This window comes from Branchiostoma lanceolatum, chromosome 11 (genome assembly GCF_035083965.1).
Source record: "Branchiostoma lanceolatum isolate klBraLanc5 chromosome 11, klBraLanc5.hap2, whole genome shotgun sequence".
Lineage (NCBI taxonomy): Eukaryota > Metazoa > Chordata > Leptocardii > Amphioxiformes > Branchiostomatidae > Branchiostoma > Branchiostoma lanceolatum.
The window spans coordinates 6,403,580-6,424,341 of record NC_089732.1 but is presented as its reverse complement, the minus strand read 5'-3'; the positions used below and the strand labels follow the sequence as shown (position 1 = coordinate 6,424,341).

At 41.1% G+C, this 20,762-nt stretch overlaps 1 protein-coding gene and 3 non-coding genes across 4 annotated transcripts in view; 3 read left to right on the top strand and 1 right to left on the bottom strand.

The window, feature by feature from the left end:
• LOC136444211 (very low-density lipoprotein receptor-like) overlaps positions 1-20,762 on the bottom strand; it is a 22,943-nt gene extending 2,181 nt beyond the window's left edge. The window contains exons 1-25 of the mRNA XM_066441720.1: positions 20,360-20,762; positions 19,187-19,237; positions 17,322-17,441; positions 16,625-16,765; positions 15,598-15,754; positions 14,646-14,968; positions 13,976-14,092; positions 10,404-10,517; positions 9,876-10,028; positions 8,995-9,225; positions 8,452-8,571; positions 8,157-8,279; positions 7,674-7,848; positions 6,855-7,094; positions 6,275-6,393; positions 5,712-5,845; positions 5,150-5,291; positions 4,518-4,670; positions 3,355-3,600; positions 3,022-3,174; positions 2,746-2,920; positions 2,215-2,433; positions 1,487-1,605; positions 912-1,048; positions 279-423 (exon numbers count right to left, since the gene is read on the bottom strand). Coding sequence (XP_066297817.1) covers positions 279-423; positions 912-1,048; positions 1,487-1,605; positions 2,215-2,433; positions 2,746-2,920; positions 3,022-3,174; positions 3,355-3,600; positions 4,518-4,670; positions 5,150-5,291; positions 5,712-5,845; positions 6,275-6,393; positions 6,855-7,094; positions 7,674-7,848; positions 8,157-8,279; positions 8,452-8,571; positions 8,995-9,225; positions 9,876-10,028; positions 10,404-10,517; positions 13,976-14,092; positions 14,646-14,968; positions 15,598-15,754; positions 16,625-16,765; positions 17,322-17,441; positions 19,187-19,237; positions 20,360-20,411 — 3,859 coding nt within the window. The 5' untranslated portion in view covers positions 20,412-20,762. The remainder of the gene's footprint in view (positions 1-278; positions 424-911; positions 1,049-1,486; positions 1,606-2,214; positions 2,434-2,745; positions 2,921-3,021; positions 3,175-3,354; positions 3,601-4,517; positions 4,671-5,149; positions 5,292-5,711; positions 5,846-6,274; positions 6,394-6,854; positions 7,095-7,673; positions 7,849-8,156; positions 8,280-8,451; positions 8,572-8,994; positions 9,226-9,875; positions 10,029-10,403; positions 10,518-13,975; positions 14,093-14,645; positions 14,969-15,597; positions 15,755-16,624; positions 16,766-17,321; positions 17,442-19,186; positions 19,238-20,359) is intronic.
• Positions 4,131-4,202, top strand: Trnac-gca (transfer RNA cysteine (anticodon GCA)). The gene has a single exon. It is a non-coding gene; the product is annotated as a tRNA-Cys (tRNA).
• Trnac-gca (transfer RNA cysteine (anticodon GCA)) lies at positions 4,303-4,374 on the top strand. Its single transcript has one exon. It is a non-coding gene; the product is annotated as a tRNA-Cys (tRNA).
• On the top strand, positions 7,294-7,365 carry Trnac-gca (transfer RNA cysteine (anticodon GCA)). Its single transcript has one exon. It is a non-coding gene; the product is annotated as a tRNA-Cys (tRNA).

The window sequence follows — 20,762 nt, the reverse complement described above, 5'->3', positions numbered from 1 at the left end:
GGAACGTATCGTTGGGGACATGTTGCCCCTGGAGCCGAGGAACTGGTCTATGTAGCCCCTGACTATAGTCTGGCCTCCAAGCTAGGAATCTGGTCGAAAATTCGTAAGGCCATTTTCTTGTTTTGGAAAATAGTTACCATCCAACTCTTTCCATAGTGTTTTGTACACAAATCATTTTTTTCATCAAAAATGATTGTTTTGATGAGGAAGTCTTCAAAGAGACTAGAATTTTGGTTTTATGATTTCTGTGATTCCAGATTTACTAAAACTAAACTTACCTTTGGGTTGTTTCCAACCTGCGTGGACCAACATGTGTAGCGGGTTGTCCAATGTCTGTACTAACAGTAATGATTTCTGCTTGCCCGTGTTCTTATCAACCCGCTTCACAGAGTCCACGTCCCAGTCCATCCAGAACAGCGTGTCCTGCAAGTAGCAATTGATGAGAAATATTATTAGGTCACGAATCATCCAGAAAAACACATCAAGTTTCATTTAGAGAGTCCAGATCATGGACCGAAACACTTGGGCTTCCATCTCGACTCGTGACTGGAAGGTCTCGACATAAGCAAGTAAGCAAGATCATGCGGAAGGTGGGAGGACCAAGTCTTCCACACACTTAAAGGGGGAGGGGTCATTAGAGTTAACTGGGAGTCCTGTACCAAAACAGAACATTATGGAGAGAGATGTCTACAGCCGCCATACATCAGCGGATGATGCCCGAGCTCGAGGATGACTGATTGATTGATTGATTGATTGATTGGTCAAGACTGTTTAGCATAGCTATTTTTTGTATGAGTCTTTGATTCGTATATTCATACTATCCTACATTACCACCTTGTATAATCTTCTCAACCGCTTGGTATGTATGTTTACGTCCAAATTTACACCAAAGAAAGGAGAAGTGGCTTTACCTGAAGGATGTCCAGTGCCAGAGGTCTGGACAGACGCCGGCTGCCCACGATGATGCGTCGGTTCTTCCCGTCCATATCACTGGACCAGATACTGTCGATCTTAGCATCGGACCAGAACAGCTTTCTGGAGTGAAAGTCTGGGGAACGGAAAGGTTTTTTTTTCGTAAGCACCGTTTTGATATTAACGTTACATTTTCCTGACCAAATCTTTCTTCAAGAACAAGTTTGAACTGTAATTTGCAACGCAAAAATTGGACTTACCCAAATTTTCGAGTATACAGTTCCAGAATGACTTCTACCAACACAGATGAACTTTCAAGATAAATCGTTCTTGTTTGTTTGTTTGTTTGTTTGTTTGTTAATTTGCAGTCGCCTGAGAAGTTCTAAAGAATTAGAAGAATTTATAACATTTCTACCAGTCATACTGTTCATGTGAAAAATTTCATCACCATCATCATCATCAGCTAGGTCGTGACAAGTTCACGAGCGATCATGGCCCTTACAGATTTGTATAAGAAATATTTAGAAAAATTCATAGAACAAGAGATTCCCTGATAACCGTAAAATTGACTCACCAATGGCAAGCCCGCTGGGCCAGATGATCTGCTCGGTGATGATAGCTCGTCGTTCCCATCCGTCCATGCCGACCCGCTCAATACTTGCGGGGTAGGCCCAATCCGCGAAGTACACCCACCTTATAAGGTAATACAATAAAGGACAGACTGGATCAGATATGTAGGTACATAAGAGAGAGATATGACGAAAGATTCTTGCGTAGGAATAGGACAAGTTTAATTTCAATTGCATTGGAGGACAAGTTTACTTTTCAGTGATACTCACGGAGGAAGTCACAGACTGTCAAAACGCTTGTAGAGAAAAATAAGGTTGTGTAAATAAGAATACTATGTTCCATTGATTTACCAATCTGATGAAACTATTTACGGAGGGCTCCTGCGGTTTCATTCCTATGCCTATACCCAAGAACTACTAAAAAGACGAGCAAAACGCATGAAACACCGACCCGGACCCCACATTTGCTGAAGCCCCCTCTCACTGGACCCGCGGCACGCTGGCGGCGTCGCTGTGGCCGTTCGAATTGACAAAGCACTCAACGAATTTCATGGACCAAAAAACGAATCTTTTTAGGCTTTGTGTGTTTTGATGTCTTTTTGGTCACATATACTTGTACATTTTGAATGATATTCTCATTATAAAGTCAAGGGTAGCACAAATCCAGTTTAGGACGCAGCGACGCCGCGGGTCCAGTGAGAGGGGGGCTCTAGAGATCAATTCAATGTCCTACCCATCGATGGGGTCCAAAGCAATAGCGAACGGCCTCTTGACATCTTCCTTGATGAGCGTTCTCCACCGCCCGTTCTGTAGGTTCATGACACAGATGGCCTCACCCATCGTCTCCGTCCAGTACAGGTTCTGGTGGATCCAGTCAACAGCCAGACCGTCAAACGTGGAGTTCTTCCCCGTAAAGATCCCTCTGGGAGGTTCTTCAGAACCCACCTTATGACTACAAGGGTAGAATGGCATTTTTAGTCAATTTCGAATGCGTGTCCATGTAAAAGAAATGAAACATGGTCAGTTGGTCATTTAGAAGTTTCAATAATGAAAAGGAAAGTACACTGAAATTTAATTAAAAAGCACAATTGCAAATACAGACGACGACAAAATGTATCATATAAATTCATGACGTTTTCTATTGCCATGAGAAATATACATAGATAATGAAATGTAGTATGAAAGATTCCTATTTGGCACTCCAATCTTCTAAACCAGAAGAGATTTTAACAGTTTTTGGGTCTCGTTAATAAATCATGCTAACCTGTAAATGCCTCGGAATTGGTCCGACCAGTAGATGGTTCCCGTCTGCACGTCGCTGTCCACCGTGATGATGTTCCGTCCTTCCTCGGGCGGCACCACGACATTGTGCCCGCCCGTTTTGATGCTGACTGCCCGGACCTCCGTACTGCTGGGAATTAGCAGGAATTCGTCTTCATCTGACAAGAAAGATGATACGGAAATGTGTTAGTGAGTTGGAAATCCCGTGTTCCTGAGTTAAAAAGAAAACAAGAAAATTTTGTGTGTGAAGTTTTCTTACTGCAAACAAGCGGTCCCTCGTCGCCCCAGTCAGCACAGTCCGTTGTCCCATCACAGACGGCCCGTCCTTCCAAACAGTTGCCTGCTGCACAAAGGAACCTCCCCGGGCCTCCGCAGGACTCTCCCGCCGTGGAGTCAGACAAAACCCCGTGCTCTGAAAAGTGTTGCAGAACGATGCAAAACATCACGGACCTAATACAAAGCTGAGAACTCGAAACAAGCATAATTGAAATCGAAGTACGACAACCGAATGAACATGGAATTTCCGATTTCTGTTATAACTTTGAGTTAGGCTTTTTCGAGAGTGGTTCTTATTCTTGAAAAGATCACTTACTTTGGATGATGTTTATGTCCTCGTCAGTGGTGTTGAACTGACTTTCCTCCAACTTGTTCGAGTCGACCTCTCCGTTAGAGTGAACTGTCGTGGTGGCAACCGTCTCCATTGATGATGCTGGCGTTGTTGGTGGTGGTGTAGGTGTGTCTGCTTTAGATGTTATTGGGACTGTTCTTGTTGTAGGCACCGCAGCTGACGTCATTTTCTCCAAAAGTACAGATGGCGTTTTCATCTCGACGTCCAATTCTTAGAAAGAGAAATTATGCATAGTAAATGTCAACACTTATTTATTTGTTTTACATAATCAAGGAGAATAGTAGGCCTCTTTTAAAACACTAGGTTATTAAGATCAAAGGGCAATTTTGTGTAGAATGAATTAATTGATTTTCCCCTCTTAAAGTAATATCTTATATAGAATCTTAACATGTTCTGTTTCTCAGGATTCGTAGAAGATTTATGATTAAAACACCTCAAGATTCCCCCCCCCCCTCCCCGACCAGATTGGGGACATAGCTCAGAAGTAGAACATTCGACTGCAGATCTATACGTCCTTGGTTCAAATTCAAGTTCCCCTTACTTTTAATCAAATATTTTTAAATTGCTTTTACAAGTTCCCATTTCGGCTTCACCAATGTTGTCTGGAGCATGTTGCGTCAAACTAAGGGTGTTTGACAAGTGCCACATCAACCCTCAATGATCAACCAATGAGTTTATTTCATGTTAGATTTTATCAACTTCTAGAGGTAGACTCTCTATGGATTGGCGTAAAAGCAGGTGTGGGTATAGCTCAGTGGTAGAGCATTCGACTGCAGATCGAGAGGTCCCTGGTTCAAATCCGGGTGCCCCCTACTTTTAACATTATTTTTTCATAATTCAGAAGGTCACATTTCGACTTTTTAGATCTCGTACAGAATTTGCGTTGCTCTTGGAATTACTATGAAATCAACTGGGGGTATAGCTCAGTGGTAGAGCATTCGACTGCAGATCGAGAGGTCCCTGGTTCAAATCCGGGTGCCCCCTGCATTTTTCTTCGATACCATTTTTCTTCAAGATGAATTTATTTCAAATACTATGTCAGACCATGTTTGTTGGACAGTGATACCCCAAGTCCATCATCTATTTTGCTAGCTGAATTAGTTGCCAGAAGAGTGTATTTTTTTTACCTTGTTCTAAAGTTGTACACGACTCTCCCTCTTCCTTCAAGTAGCCATCTGAGCATGCGCACGTGTAGTTTTTGTGCCCTTCCTTTGGAGGCACAGGAAGACAAAGATGTGTACAGTACGACCTCCCTGATTGGTCGAGACAGTAGTTCGTGACTGCATTATGGAAATAAAAAGTTACGGTTACTTAAGTGTTAGTCTTATTTCTCTACATAACCTGTATAATTCCCAGGGACATTATTTCAGTTAACCATACGTCAGGAAGCTTTACAAATTGTTGCAAACCTTAAGTAAGTTGAAATTCTTCTAACACATTTCGGTGTATAGGGCGGCGCCCATCTCCCTATCTATAGCCCTTGGGCCACACAGTTATGCAAGTACTACAGCAGGGGGCTAGTTCACTGTAGTGGTGTGTGTTCAACAAACATACTGATAATTGCATGCTGAGTATTAGACAGAGAAAGTAGTACATGTATGTATCATTTTAAAAGTACTTGAACATTGTACAAGAAACACACAATATATTCACCTGTATAATACACCACTTATTCACCTGTATACTACATAACATATTCACCTGAATCGAATACATGAGTTTATCCTATATTTAAGATCATGTATTGTGCAAGTTGTACCCTTTATCTGTTTGAGGGGATGTACAACAGCGACGTCCATGGGCATGAAGAAGTCGTCGCTCAGCACGTGTTTGTCGCTGCCGTTGAACTTACTGGCGCCGTACAGGCTAAACATCTCCCAGTCCGAGAAGTACACGGTGTCCTGTACAGACGGAAACTTGCTTTTACTACTCATAGGTAGGTCAGTGTTGAACTTTTAACCGCGTTTTGGAATATTCACTCACACATATGAGCACAAAATAAAGGCATGCACTCATGAGTCATATATTATCTCAAGTGTGGAGCAAATGTGTATCTGTTGCCCATGTGTATCATGTGATTGTTAACTATGCACCAATTCAGCACTAGAAAGGCTGCTTTTGTACGGGTACTTTCATTATCATAGATAAATATTTTTCTTTGCAACCCAACAGCTACGTTGCATGAACGTTTTCACGATGTGATATAAATTTTTAAACGATTTTGAAATAGAGTTACGATAACATTATCAAAGAGCTGAATGGATAAAGCAAATGTCGAAACTTTGAGCGAGTGATTAGAAACATCAGAAAGGGTATTTTACCTCGAAGACCTCCAAACCGAACAGATGTGAAGCTGGGTGTTGGATGATGACCATTCTGTCTCCGCCCAGCAGGTTGCTGCTTTCTACTGTACCTTTCTTCCCATCCAACCAGAACAACCTTCTGCTGACGAAATCTAGAAAAGAAATAAACTAATTGATGCAAAATGACCTGTAAAGCTTTTGGTGAGAAAAGAACGAATTCATACATTGTGCAATGCTATGAAAAGATAATCATACTAGCCTTTAGCATGAAATTTCATCTGAGTTGGCGAATTACACTATGTAGAATTTGAAAAACTCGAGAAACCAACATTCTCTCAACTGGGACGGGGAGTGATATCGACTTCAATCAACCTTTGACCCACTGCTGACGTCACACGTGCATAAAGTCACGTGTCCAAAGCGATTGGGTCATATAGCTGAAGAGGACAGCGATTCAGTCGAAGATTTCTGAGTTGGCGAACAGTTCGAATCCTCCATAACATATTAGCCTTTGCTAATGCTAGAATAGAAGACAAAAAAAGTTGATGGAGTTTCGCTCCAAAAAAAATTATCCCTCTCACCTATGGCCAGTCCGTTGGGCCAGGTGATGTTGTCCCCCACGATGACCTCCCGCTGCTGCCCGTCCATCCAGGCACGCTCGATCTTAGGGTCGGACCCCCAGTCCGTCCAGTACATCAGACTAGGAAGAAAATAATGTTTATCTATGTTCAATATGTGTGCCAGCTGAATAGCCATGATGATGATAGACCATCAATATTGAAAGTTTTATTGCAGGTCCATGCCCTTGGGCTGATTGCAAATACATTGTAGAAATATAGGGAAAACATACATGTGACAGTGAACTGTGACTGACTTTATTGTATGATAGACTACTAAATACGACTGTTGGCTATATCTTGACAAGCAGGGTTTGACTTTTTTTGGAGGCAGTGGAAGACGAAAAGTCCCACTTTTTATAGAATTTATGGGTTCTGTGATGTAAAGGGAAAAGTAGCTTTTTGGTCATACGTGAATGTGTATCACCCACTAATATTACCCACTAACAAACCCAAAGTTTGCAACGCTGAATGCAGGAGGTATTTTTCAATGTATGCATATCAACGTTACATATGAGGAGTAAAAGAAAGAAAATCGTCCAACCCCTCTTCAGGATCCAATACGATCCCTCTCGGCTCCCGCAGGCCAGTGTCCACCAGAGTTTTGCGCCAGGTTCCGTCCATTGTTCCCACAGAGATCCTGTCCAGACCCGTGTCCGTCCAGTACACGTGCCCGTACACCCAGTCCACAGCGATGCCGTCAGGCACAAGGACGTCGGTAGAGAAGACAGTTTGGACGTCGTCGGCAGGCGCTTCTTTAGCATCAGCAGGTGGAAGTGACGCGCTATTCACACAAGGAAGTAAGACGGGGTACGTCTATTGGTCGGTGCCATCATATGATATTTGAACGTTATCCACGAAAGTAACCACTACTTTCGTGGATAACGTCCAAATATCATATCATGCAGTATCAAATATTGTATATGTCAAGATTTCCGACAAAATATGGAATTGAGATACTTCAAGATTTTTCATACGCAGTTGGGGGCATAGCTCAGTGGTAGAGCATTCGACTGCAGATCGAGAGGTCCTTGGTTCAAATCCGAGTACCCCCTACTTTTGAACGTTTTTTAGCAATACTTAAACAAACAATAAGTGTTATTTTTTCCCACAGAAATTGGTAGCAAGCAAGTAAAAGTGGCACTGCGTATTTGGAAACTCTGACGTCCAGTACTAGTGTTCTATAGAGTTAACGCATCTTATTTTGATATTACTGAATACTATGTAAAGTATGAACTAGCCTGGGTGTCATCCTGATTAGTTCCAGGCTTTACCTTCACCATACCTTGAAGGTAGAGCCTGGAACTAAATAGGATTACACTCAGGCTAAGTCTGAGCGTCCTTTAGGAATCAAATCTGGCACCTCTTGATTCTTTGTGTCCCGACGTCCGTCCAGAACAGCCTCCCCCTGACGACGTCAACGTCAACTGCAATGACGCTGCGGAGGTCCTGGGTCAGGATGGCCGTTTTGGACCTGGACCTGACGTTGAACTTCACGATTTCCCGTCTGTTGGAGACGATCAGGTACGGCTCTTCTCCTTGGAAGGGAAGGAGTACAACAGGTAAGCATCATTAAGTTTAAGTTATGACTAAATTGAAGACATTTCGCAATGGCAGGTTTACACTCGAATAGAATATGAATGGTAACAGAACTGGTTTCAGACAGCTAGGAAGAGACCTTTGGGATTTTCAATGCTCTTTTTAGATACATATATTAGGAAATATGATATATGATTTATGAAAGTTGTTCCTGTACCAGAATGCATGAATGACTTCAGACAGAGAAATGGAATTCGAATTCTATGAGCACAGATTATGTCGACCTCATCACAATACGTTGGTGTACCTGATGCCAGACATTTGCCACCTGACTGCAGGTCGTACCCGCTCAGACAGCTGCAGCTGTAGACGCCGAACCCGTTCTCGCACAGCTGGCTGCAGTAGCCAGGAGTTGCACACTCATCAAGGTCTGCAAAAATGGTAAGGGATTCGTATGAATGAATGTCGGACGGCCCTACACTCTAACCCTAGCAGAGTTGGTAATGCATACCTTATGTCCTGCTAGCTGTGACATGTGGCGAATAAGTTGAACCACTGAAACAATGATATGCGTAAATAGAAGATGGGAGCCTTGACCATACCTACACACGTTGTGTTGTCCTGCAGACGGAAACCGTCCTTACACCGACAGGTATAACCGACACGAAGGTTCTGACAGAGGTGCTCACATCCACCGTTGTTGTCCAGACACTCATTTACACCTGTAGGAATGAAATATATCATTCATATAAACATGTAAATCATACTTTGCTCCGGATACGTCAAAGATGTTACCTTTATCATGTGATTTTTCTGCACTGCACAAGGAAACTCAACGATCTTATACATATCTTATACTTATCAGGGTCTTACAACCATCCCTCAATAGAGACGGGGATCGCCACAGACTTTCTGCAACTTATGATCCATTGCTCACCGAGTCACGTGTCTTATCTGCATAACGTGACGTCATCTCAGTGGTGGATTGCTCATTCCTTGACAAAGACTGGTGTTGTACAATCGAAAATTTGGGTAAGTCCAATTTCTTGTATTGGCAATTTCAATTAAAACTTGTTTCAGGATCTTATACATGCTTGTACTATGAAACGCACAAACAAACAAACAAGTAAAAAAACGTTGCCTACCACAGTCTTCCTCATCTGAAGCATCTTCACAGTCGACCTGTCCATCGCAGATCCTCTCCTCGGAGATGCACCCATCCGGTTCGCATCGGAAGTAACCTTCGCTGCAGTCCTTCTCTTTGGAGGTAGGGGGCTCTGCTGCGCAATCCGTCTCGTCCGCAATGTTGCTGCAGTCTCCGTCTCCGTCGCAAACCCAGGTCTCATGTATGCATTCTCCGTCCCCGCAATTGAATTCTAAAAGTAGAATATGAAAACACTTGGGCAGTTTTGGTCAAAAGTGCAGTGATTCTCAACGGTATGTAACATATTGAATATCGCCTCAATGTTGTCAATTTTCTACAAATACTAGTAAGTAGCCAGGTGCAAGGTTTTCCGGTGCAAATATATTGTAAAGTCACAGGTATGATCACGACATGCAACGTCATGTCAGCTTGAATAGTTTTAAAGATATCACAAGGTTCATCATTCATGACGTTGTTTCCCTGAAGGAAAAACTTCTTCGCTTATCGTAACCACTCTCTCGTAATTGGATGTCTAGTGCCACCAAGGTGAAGTTCAAGTTTCTCCGTCGTTATGGGCGACGGAAGAACTTGAACTTGAAGTAAACAGACAACCAGATTTTTGTATACTAATCGAGAAACTATCGTAAGCACTAGACAGTGTGCGGCTTGATATCGGATGACTGACATCACCAAGGTGAACTACAGAGGAATGAACGTGAATTCGAAGTAAACAGACGAAGCTTACTTTAATATGCATATCAATGAGAAACTTCTTATCTTCATCACAAGACGATATGCGTCTTGCGACCGGCTGGGTAAAATCACCAAGGTGAACTACTGCGGAGGAATGAACTTGAACTTGAAGTAAACAGTGGTACATACCGAACGGTGCGCATGGCTGAGACTGACTGCTTGAACCACAGCCAGTTTCATCGGACCCGTCTTCACAGTCGTTGTCCCCGTCACAGCGCCACTTGCTGGGCAGACAGCGGCCGTCCCCGCACCGGAACTGTGTCTCACTGCACGTCGGAGTTTCTACAGGACAGGGGTGTAAGGAACACTTAAAAAAGGGCAAAAGCAGTATTATTGGTACCCGTTTTGATAATACTGTCATTCCACCGATAAATCTGCTTGGAAATTATAAGGAACACTAGGAAAATTAACCCAGCTGTCTTCAGGAAAAAATGCTTTGTAAAAGGCTATTTAGTTTTCAATTCTTATGTCACAACATCGATCCTTACGATAAAGAAATATTGCAGCTGCGTAACATTAGACTGGTACGTCATAGAACACATTCAACGCCAAGATCCATGTTGTTTACTTGAGAATCATCTTAAGAAAGTTCAGCTAGACTGGGTAGATTTCTTTAGCTTCAAATAATCTTTGGAACAAAAGGTTTAAGGCACGAACCACAGTCCTGCTCGTCGGATCCATCGGGACAGTCCTTATCGCCATCACAGCGCCATTTTTCCTGGATGCACCTTCCATTTTCACATCTCCATTCCTTTGGAAGACACTCCTGCCCTGTACAGAAATGAGAAAAATTTACTTACATTTCAAGGCGAAGCCCTTAAAACATGTTTCTGAAATAAAATTGCACATTAAAGATCATACCAAATGATTTTACAGAGACCAATTTGTTGACCACTTTTTCAGGAGTCATGTTGCGTTAACGGGATAATTCCCTTTATTATCTTCGACGAGGAACTCGGAGTAGATTATGTTTTCGGTTGAGCCGGCTGTTGTGTGGGTCTGTATGTATGTCAAGAGCATAACTCGGGAAACCTTTGATGGATCTTCATGATATTTGGTAGGTGTGTAGTGGTTGTGCAAAGGAAGGTCAAGTTCAAAAATCGTTTACCTGGCGTTTTCCAACAATACTACAGCGGACTTTTAATTTTTCTGTGTTTGTATGTAGGCAAAAAAAGTGACGGAAACGTTGATGGATCTCAATGATTTTTGGTAGTTTGGAAGAGATTGTGGGATCGGAGGTCAAGTTTAAAAATGATTTATTTGGCGCTTTCCTACAAAACTGCAGCAGGCTTTGTGTGTGTGAGAGTTTGTATGTCGCCAGCATAACTCGAGGAGCTATTGGCGGTTGTGCATGATATTTCGTGGATAGGTAGTGATGTCAAAGAGGAAGGTCAAGTTCGATAATGGGCCTCCTATCGGGTATTTGAGGTACTGCAGCGGAGCTTCAACGTTTGAGGCCAAATTTTCTGGAGGCGTCAGGTTCATGATTTTTTGGTAGTATATAGCTTCTGGGACGGCAAGTGAGTGGTGGGAATTAAGGCCCCCTAGCTGCTCGTTTGGAACTGCAGTTGGCGTTTTTGTTAATACATTTGGAGACGAATAACTCCAGCAGGGATTGACGGATTATCATAATTCATGGCATGTGGATAGTTTCGGTGATGCTTTACATAACTGAATGCTTGTTATGCAAATAAGACGATAATTTGCATAATAAATGAGGAAATTTTATAAATTCCCCGAAAGCTTGTAGTCAAATTTCATACAAGTGCTATGGTAACGATTTTTAAGTGGTGTACAGCTCTTGGGGCAGGGAGTAAGTGATGTAAGTTTAGACCCCCTGGTGGCTTGCTTCGAACTGCAGTGGGCTTTTTATATGTTACCTTTGGAGGCGATTAACTCGGGTAGGGTTTGATGAATTTGCATTGTTTTGGACAGGTCACATTGAGGTAATGATTAACAAATAAAGACGTATGAAATTGTCATCAGGGTCTAATTAAATGGTGAAATAGGCTTGTTTATAATTACATTTTTAAGTACCTTTTGTCGACCTATATCTAAGGACAACACCTGCTTGTCAGCAGGCCTGTGCAAATTAGATTGATGCTCTCTGGTGACCTCAAAAACCACCGGCCAAACTACACTCCCGCTCGGACGGAGCTTATATCAACAAACACAGGAAAGGTCAGGCCCTGTGCGGGACAAGTCCGAACGATGAATATAAGGAAATGTGCAAGCAGCAGGCACTACAGAAGGCATTATACTAAGCTTTATGTGGTTTGTAAAATGCAGTTGTATACCACACTGGATGTGGACCACAGTCCTTCGTAGATGAGAGTAAGAAAAGGTTCTTGCACAGATAGTGACATAAACATCCTCAAAATCAGGATACTCTTTAAAACAGACCCATCCTACCCATCAGGACCTGACTGAACTCCCCTCCTTTAAGACAGAGACACGAAAAAACAGGTCTCACAAATCTAACACCCTCAAAAAAAAAATTGAAATAGTATTATGAATTTACGAATTTATGAATTTATGATATTATGATATTATGATATTTTGATATGATATTACGATATTACGATATCACGATATTATGATATTATGATATTATGATATTATGATATTATGATATTATGATATCATAATAAATAATAAAAATTATTATTTAAATTATTATAATAATTATTATTTATTAAAATTATTTATTTATTTAAAATTATTATTTATTAAAATTATTTATTAAAATTATTATAATAAAAAATATCATGATATCATGATATTTTGATATTATGATATTATGATATTATGATATTATGATATCATGATATCATGATATTTTGATATTATGATATTATGATATTATGATATTATGATATTATATTTTGATATTATGATATTATGATATTATGATATCATGATATCATGATATCATGATATCATGATATCATGATATCATGATATTTTGATATTATGATATTATGATATTATGATATCATGATATCATGATATTATGATATTATGATATTATGATATTATGTTTTGATATTATGATATTATGATATTATGATATTATGATATCATGATATCATGATATTATGATATTATGATATTTTGATATTATGATATTATGATATTATGATATTATGTTTTGATATTATGATATTATGATATTATGATATTATGATATTATGATAGTATGATATTTTGATATTATGATATTATGATATCATGATATTATGATATTATGAATTAATGATATTATGAATTTATGAATTTATGATATTATGATAATATGATATGATATTATGATATTATGATATTATGATATTTTGATATTATGATATTATGATATAATGATATTACGATATTACGATATTACGGTATCACGATATTATGATATCATGATCTTATGATATTTTGATATTATGATATTATGATATTATGATATTATATTATATTATGATATTATGATATTATGATATTATGATATTATGATATTATGATATTATGATATTATGATATTATGATATTATGATATTATGATATTATAATATTATATTATATTATGATATTATGATATTATGATATTATGATATTATGATATTATGATATTATGATATTATGATATCATGATATTATGATATTATGATATTATGATATTATGTCTTTCAAAATGTGTATGATATGGAATAAAGATCTATTCTATTCATATACATTGACTGTACCATTTCATATCACTTTCAACTTACTGCAATATCGAACCTTTGTGGCCCATATAATATCAACATACTTATATTTTTTATGACCAGTTTTAACATATACATTTGTATCAGCACACTCTACACATATACTAGTCCTGTACCACCAAATGATTTTTAACCACATCTAGACTGGACTCATTCGCCCCATCGTAACTTACTTCCAAATGGTATGGTGCATGATCAAATTTGCAGGGGGTGATAAGCACGAAAATATCAATCACTCTCCATAATAAGCCTTGTTTGGTTTGATTTCTTGGAAAACAGTGGGAGAAACAGTTTCATCGTATTTTAGCCCATATAACCATTTTCATTTCTTGTAGAAGACGTTATGATATCTTACTCAGTACTAGCCTCGCTGGCGGAGGTTAATGACCCCCTCTAGGGGGCGGTATCCGTAGGGCCGGCCGCTAGGAGCGCGATTTAGTCAGGCTATACTCAGTACGAATTGAAATGCGATTGTCTCACCACAGCCAGCCTCGTCAGAGCCATCAGTACAGTCTGACTGGGAGTCACACCGCCAGGCTGAAGGCAGACAGACCCCGCTCTGGTTGCACCTGAACTGGTCCTGCCTACATTCCGCTGCTACGTTATAAAAAAGAAACGGAAATAAGAATCAGTCGCCATGTAGCCGTTAGCATGAAGTAAGGGTCAGAAACAGAACAACTGAGGCCGAAACGCACGACGAATACTGAAATATATTATTTGAATGAATGTAGACCCTTATTGTTCACATATACCCACTGGATTCAGTACATGTCACAACAAAAAACGTCACAGTTTACAAATACATATAAAATGACAAGTTAGCACTAGTCTAATAATTACGTGAATTTGGCTTCTTCTCGCTTCTTAGTAATGGTGTAATATAGGTACAGATGTGATTTATAATCAAGGGTTTGTCTAAAGCCATTAGAAATATGAAATTATTGCTAAGGTGTATGAAATTGGGAAACATATATTGCATTAGTTAAATCAAGGACATTATGTATAATGTCCTTGGTTAAATGAAAACAAAATGTAAGAATAAATGTAAGAAAAACACAGAAAACCAACAGCGAAAAACAAAAGTTTGTTCTACTCGACCTACATACGATGATAGTCAAATGTCAAGATAGACATACGTTACACTATTTACCACAGTTTTCCTCGTCGCTTCCGTCAGCACAGTCAGCGGCCTTGTCACAGAGCCAGGAGTTCGGAATGCATTTACTTCCGTCCCGGCACATGGTCTGGTCACTGCTGCAGGTGGTGGTCTTCGGCGACGTCTCGGCTGTTGTCGTCGTAGATGCCGTAGACGTGGTCCTTGAGGTAGTGGTGGTGGAGGGTGGGGAAGTAGAGGTTGTGATGGTGGTTCCCCGTGGTCGTGGCGCGGTGGTAGCGTCGGGTTCGCATCCCTCTTCGTCTGAGTTGTCCTTGCAGTCGTCGACACCGTCGCAGCGATACTTGTCAGGAATGCAGCTGGAAAACATTAAAAAAAAGTGGTGATGCAAGTGATTGATTGATCAATGACAGTTCAAAATTGATTCATCACTTTGAAAGTCAGTTGCGACGCTATAAGCCTATAACGCACAGACGCAGCACGCTATGCGAAAGTGTATTACATATATCATCATCATCATTATGCTTACGGATTTAATCCGGTGAAATACAATCAATAAAGTTTTTCCAGAACGATCTGTCCTTCATGGCAGCTATCATCTTATAATATAGCGCGAAGCAGACATAAGCTAGTGATTGGTAGACTTGCTAGCTTCTTAATGCCTTCGTGTATAGAGGTTTTGTTTTCGCTGTGTCTGGATGTTTGTGTTGGTGTGTGTTCGTATTTATGTGAATACTAGTGTCACTGCAAAGGTCACTCTTGTGTGAGAGAGGTTCAGTTCAGAGTTAGTAGAACTAGTCGTTAATCAGAAATGGCAGACATTCCAGCTCATGGGGTCAATGGAAGTCACGGGGAGATATTATTGTGGTCTCCCTGTTTTTTCGCAGTTACATTTGTTAGTCACATCCACAGGAAGTGATCTCTATAGCAACAAGTTTCTTCGAATACAACACATGCACCTTCACAAGGACTTCTGATCATGTCATACCTTCCGCTCCTGCACAGAAACTTGCCGGGCCGACAGACCGGACACGTGGACTCGTCCGAGTTGTCCTTACAGTCGTTCTCCCCATCACACATGAACCTCAGCGGGATGCAGCGGGCGTTGGAGCAGCGGAAACTGCCGCCCTCGCACGGCTTGGACCCTGGATTTTATAAGACATGTAAGAGATAGTGGTAAAGATTTTGTCCAATTCTAGAGCACTTGATTTTGACTAAGGCCTATTGCTTTGATTATATGGATAACATCCTCTGGGAACCCCAAAACTGATGCGAGAGTGCTTATGAAAATAAAAACGATGCCTTCATTATGAAATCTGCGTGGTCAGGAAAGATGAAAAAAAACTTTACACACAGAGTATGGTATACTGGATAATAGATTCTTCATTTTTGTTTTCTTCTTCAACTTTGGAATTGAATTTGGCATTCTACGACATTCCTATCCGTTTTCCGAAATATCTTTTTTTTTAATTTACAGCATATATTTTCTCTGCTGCTTTGTATAATTTACAGTATGGCCGAAAACGTTTTTTTTTTTAAACGGACGAAAATTGATGCGCGCACGGATGTCATCCATATAATCAAATCAAAATGGCCTAAGTGTCAAAATAACAATATATTCGTCAAGCTTGCCAACTTATCTATCCTACTCCATGATTTGGAATCTTACAACAATGAACATAACTGGTCTTCGAAGGCTCGAAACAGGTTCAACATGATTACAAATCGCCTACGTTAGAAAATGGGATATGATCTATAGCTAGATTCAAAATTTCACGATAGAATATCTATCAGATTCATCTTGATGTTGAATGGACGAATGAATGATTTGTAAAACATCGCAGCCTATAGTCTGAATTTTGTCATACATTACAAGGAAAACATATCGTCTCTTAGATTACAATTGGAAAATCACTGATCATCACTGATCATGAGACTGATCATGAGACTGATCGTTAATAAATGTACTTGTACTTGTGTTGTTACACACAATACTATCGCAGTGCATGACTTACGTCGTCTGAACCAGGCGCAGGCCGCGTCAGCCTCGTCTGAGGAGTCTACGCAGTCATGGTCTCCGTCACACGTCCATCGGGCCGGGATGCAGCTGGGAGGGTCCTCACACTGGAACTCAGACTTCTTACAGAAGGACGGGGCTGCAAGGGCATCAGATATATATATTTTTTTTAGCAAATCAAATCAAATGCAACCATTGACTGATTTCCATTCATACCGCGGCGTAGACATTCATTTTCGTTGAGACATTACCACGGAACCAACTACCCTTAAGACCTCCTCTCACTGGACCCGCGGCACGCTGGCGTCGTCGCTGCGGCCGATCGAATTGCACTGAACGAATTTCATCGACGAAAACGGATCTTTTTAAGCTTTGTGTGTTTTGTTGTCTCTTGGGTCATACTTGTACGTTTTCAATGATATTCCCATTATAAAGTCAAGGGTAACACAAATCCAGTTTAGGACGCAGCGACGCCGCCAACGTGCCGCGGGTCCAGTGAGAGGGGGGCTTAAGTCTTACCCATCATTTGCAAATTTTACAAACTAACGGTTATGTCACACTACTGTACGTGTATCAATAATGGCAGGACTTGTGACTGCAGTTATGAGGGTTCTTCAGGTAGCACTATTATCAAGCGCAGAGGGCATGCATATATTAAACTATGGGCCAAATCACGCCAGAAAAGCCCGACTTACGACAGTCCAGCTCGTCACTGCCGTCGTAACAGTCGTTCTCCCCGTCACATCGCCACGCCTCCCGGATGCACACGACGTGAGAGTGGCACTTGAAGTCACCCTGGGGACAGGTGTCGTCAACTGCAGGATAGACATTTGTACATGTGTCTGTTTGGTCATTCACTGATATCATAAACTTGAAAAGGGACATCATTTTCGTTACAAAAGGTAAACTTTCATGTGTATGAGTGTGTGTGTGTGCGCGCGCGCGTGTGTATGTGTGTTCGTGTGTGTGTGTGTGTGTGTGTGTGTATGTATGTATGTATGTGTGTGTGTGTGTGTGAAAGATATGTACGTATGTGTGTACGCCCGCATGTGCGCGTACATATATATTTGTGTCTGTGTGTGTGTGTGTGTGTGTGTGTGTGTGTGTGTGTGTGTGTGTGTGCGCGTGTGTTCGTTTGTGTGTGTGTGTGCGCGCGCGCGCACGCGCGTGTTTGTGTGTGTGTGTGTGTGTGTGCGTGAACTAATTAGACATTTGTATGTTTGGAAGTAAAGACAATAAAGCCTGATTTTATACCATAAAGTTAAGTAGTCTCTATCCGGGGAGTGGTTACGGTAAAAGGAATGTGAGGTTTGGAACTGTTACATACGATTGTTTCTGCCTGACTAACGCTGGTGAAGGTCATATCTGACAACAGAAATGCGTGAGCAATGTACACAGGCATTATGTTCTTTTAGCTATCTACACGTGCACAACACATGATGCCGAAACCTGGCAGAAACGTTGACATCGTTATCTTTTAGCTGCCAGTCGTTTTTCCACTCAATATCAAGGAGGAACGACCAAGATCTGCCCCCCCTCCCATCACAGTGCAGGTGCGTTTTTGCTGTTATCTGTTTGACGCTGCGGATAGACCCCAGGTTCACTGACAACTGTATCCCCTGGACATATATCAGTGGCGCTATTTCTGCTGGCCTGGTGACAGAAATTATACAGCAGGTCCATGGAAGTCCGCAGGGTACGGGAGACAAAACAGCCGACTGCCAGGGGGAGCATTTCAGATAGCAGCGTTTTCACTCGGTTCTTTATAGTGGCGAATGTGCTAGATGTTGGCATATTGGCACACTTTTAGACAGATTAGCCGAAGAGGCTCGGTGGGCATCACACCACCACCAGGGAAGGTCGTGTAAAGAGCCTTTCCAAGGGCTCTAACCGTTGCGCCACACCGACGCCAGTTCATGTACTTTGATTTAAAAGCAATACAAACATTTCACCATGATGACCGTATCATCTAGAATTTTGAATAGCAAAGATCAAATGTTGAAGTTTCAAATTCGATGCAAAGATCGAATATTGAAGTTCAAATCCAAGTTTGGCTAGTGATGGAGGACCACACAAGTTCAGACATTTTTCGAGACAGTAAACACCTACTTCCCGCTCAAAGTTTTGCTGTTTTTAATACGCATTCTTTGGTGTGCCCTCTCCTTCCCTTCTGAACTTGTGTTTCACGCACAGCATCCGAGCTACGCGTTGAATTTCATTCCAGTGTAAACGATTCAATTATACAGGAAAGAGAAAAATTCTTCAGGCGAGGATGATGGTTTCAAATGAGCTATATTCAAGTTCAATATTCAACTGAATATAAAACGCATGCTGTCGTATCTATGTTGTAGGAATATTCACAGAAGAGCGACTGTATGTAAAAGAATTAACGTTGGGCTCGATTTGAGTGTTTTGCCACCAAAGAAAAGACTGTATGGCGACACCATTTGCATATCTTCTGAGAGCTTGTTTGTGACAAGGGAAGGGTTGTAAATGACGTAAGTGTACCATGAGGTGTTATTGAAACATGACCGACCGACGGCGCGTGGGGTCTACTTACGACTGTCTTCTGGCAAAAACAGGAACCCTTGGAGGACAGAACTGATGAAATCTGGAAGAGAACAAATAAACAACAACTAAACAAACCGGAAGTGCCTTAAGACGAAAACAAGCACTTTCTTGGAACCGCGGAGGACTAGGGTCCCTGGCACTGTTTTTCTGTTGAATGTTAAGAAACAAATGCGCTGTGTCTAATACACAAGGGGCATACTGAAAATTCTAAGGTTATTTTTTTTTGAAATCTTAGTAATTTCAAATGATTTTTTCATCAACTGGAATGTTGAGATAAATGGCCTTATCTGGAAAATGTGACTGCGTCATACGTACAAAACATGTCATGAGATCGTATCTGCTAATACATTACTCTGAAAAATTATGTAGATTATGTACATCCAAGGGCAACGATTAGAGTATGTAAATGATTCAAACGTCAATGATAATATTGTTAAGGGTACAACGATTATTGATAAGGAATTCACGGAAACATATAGCCTCTAACGGGCTCCACAGGGCGCTGAAAAAATAGTATTGGCCACATAGATAGATAACATACCAAAGGAGTAGGCTGTTCAGGAAGTACAGTTTGCGACACTCCCTGGCCAGCTAACTCCTCTAGGATGTTATCTGTCTATATTCCAGCGACCTGTGGAGCCTGGTAGAGGCTAGAAACATATATATTGAAAGACAAGTCATTCAATCAATACTATAGGAAAATGAGAACAGTAACTGTGAAGCGTAACTAGCCAATATAAAAATCGGCATTTCATTATCATGGTACTATAGCTTTATACTGTCATTTTGTTAGATTAAACTCGACGGACGAATTATATCAAGAGTATTCTGCACCCTTGTTGGCGACGTTTTGTAACTGGCCCTCAGTGAATCGTTCTCCGCATTGTATAGTCTTGTGTAAACTCTAGATCTGCCGACTATTAATAGGTTTAAACAGAAAACTTTCAATAAGGTAAGAATTTTTAGCACTTTAAGGTACAAAACGCAGGTACAGGAGCAAGAGTCCGGGGGAGGGGGCGTAGTGTCTAGTGATAGGATACCCGTACGTGGCTGCGTCGATCCGTAAAGAACTTCGAGCTCGTCAAAGGTAAACGGTTGTGACGACCTATTCCTATCCTTGGACGCTTACGTCCAAGGATCAAGTGAAGAAACACACACATACCTGCTTTGGCAAGAGCTGTGCCAAGTAGAAAGAACAGTTGAAGACAGTTCATCGTGGCGGCCTTCGCTGTGGGACGCTGCGCGTGTTGAACGATTCAGGGAGACAGTCTGAAATCGAGGAGGTAGGAATGCAACCCCGCGTGTTCGCTCCGAAGGTTAGCGACAGTTTACGAAGCCACGTGAACAAATGTCAACTCTTCTGTTGACGGAAACAAGAAACGTGTAAGATACTGTGTGTGGTGACAGTCTGCCTGAGCCAGGGGAGTCTGGGAGGTCAGGGGAACTCCGTGATTAATGGTTTGACAATCTGTTTTGTCATTCGTCTGTCAAGACATGAACCAGAAGGGCGGGATGTACAAGAAACAGTTGCTCTGGATGAAGATAACGCCGCTGGTTGGCCTGGA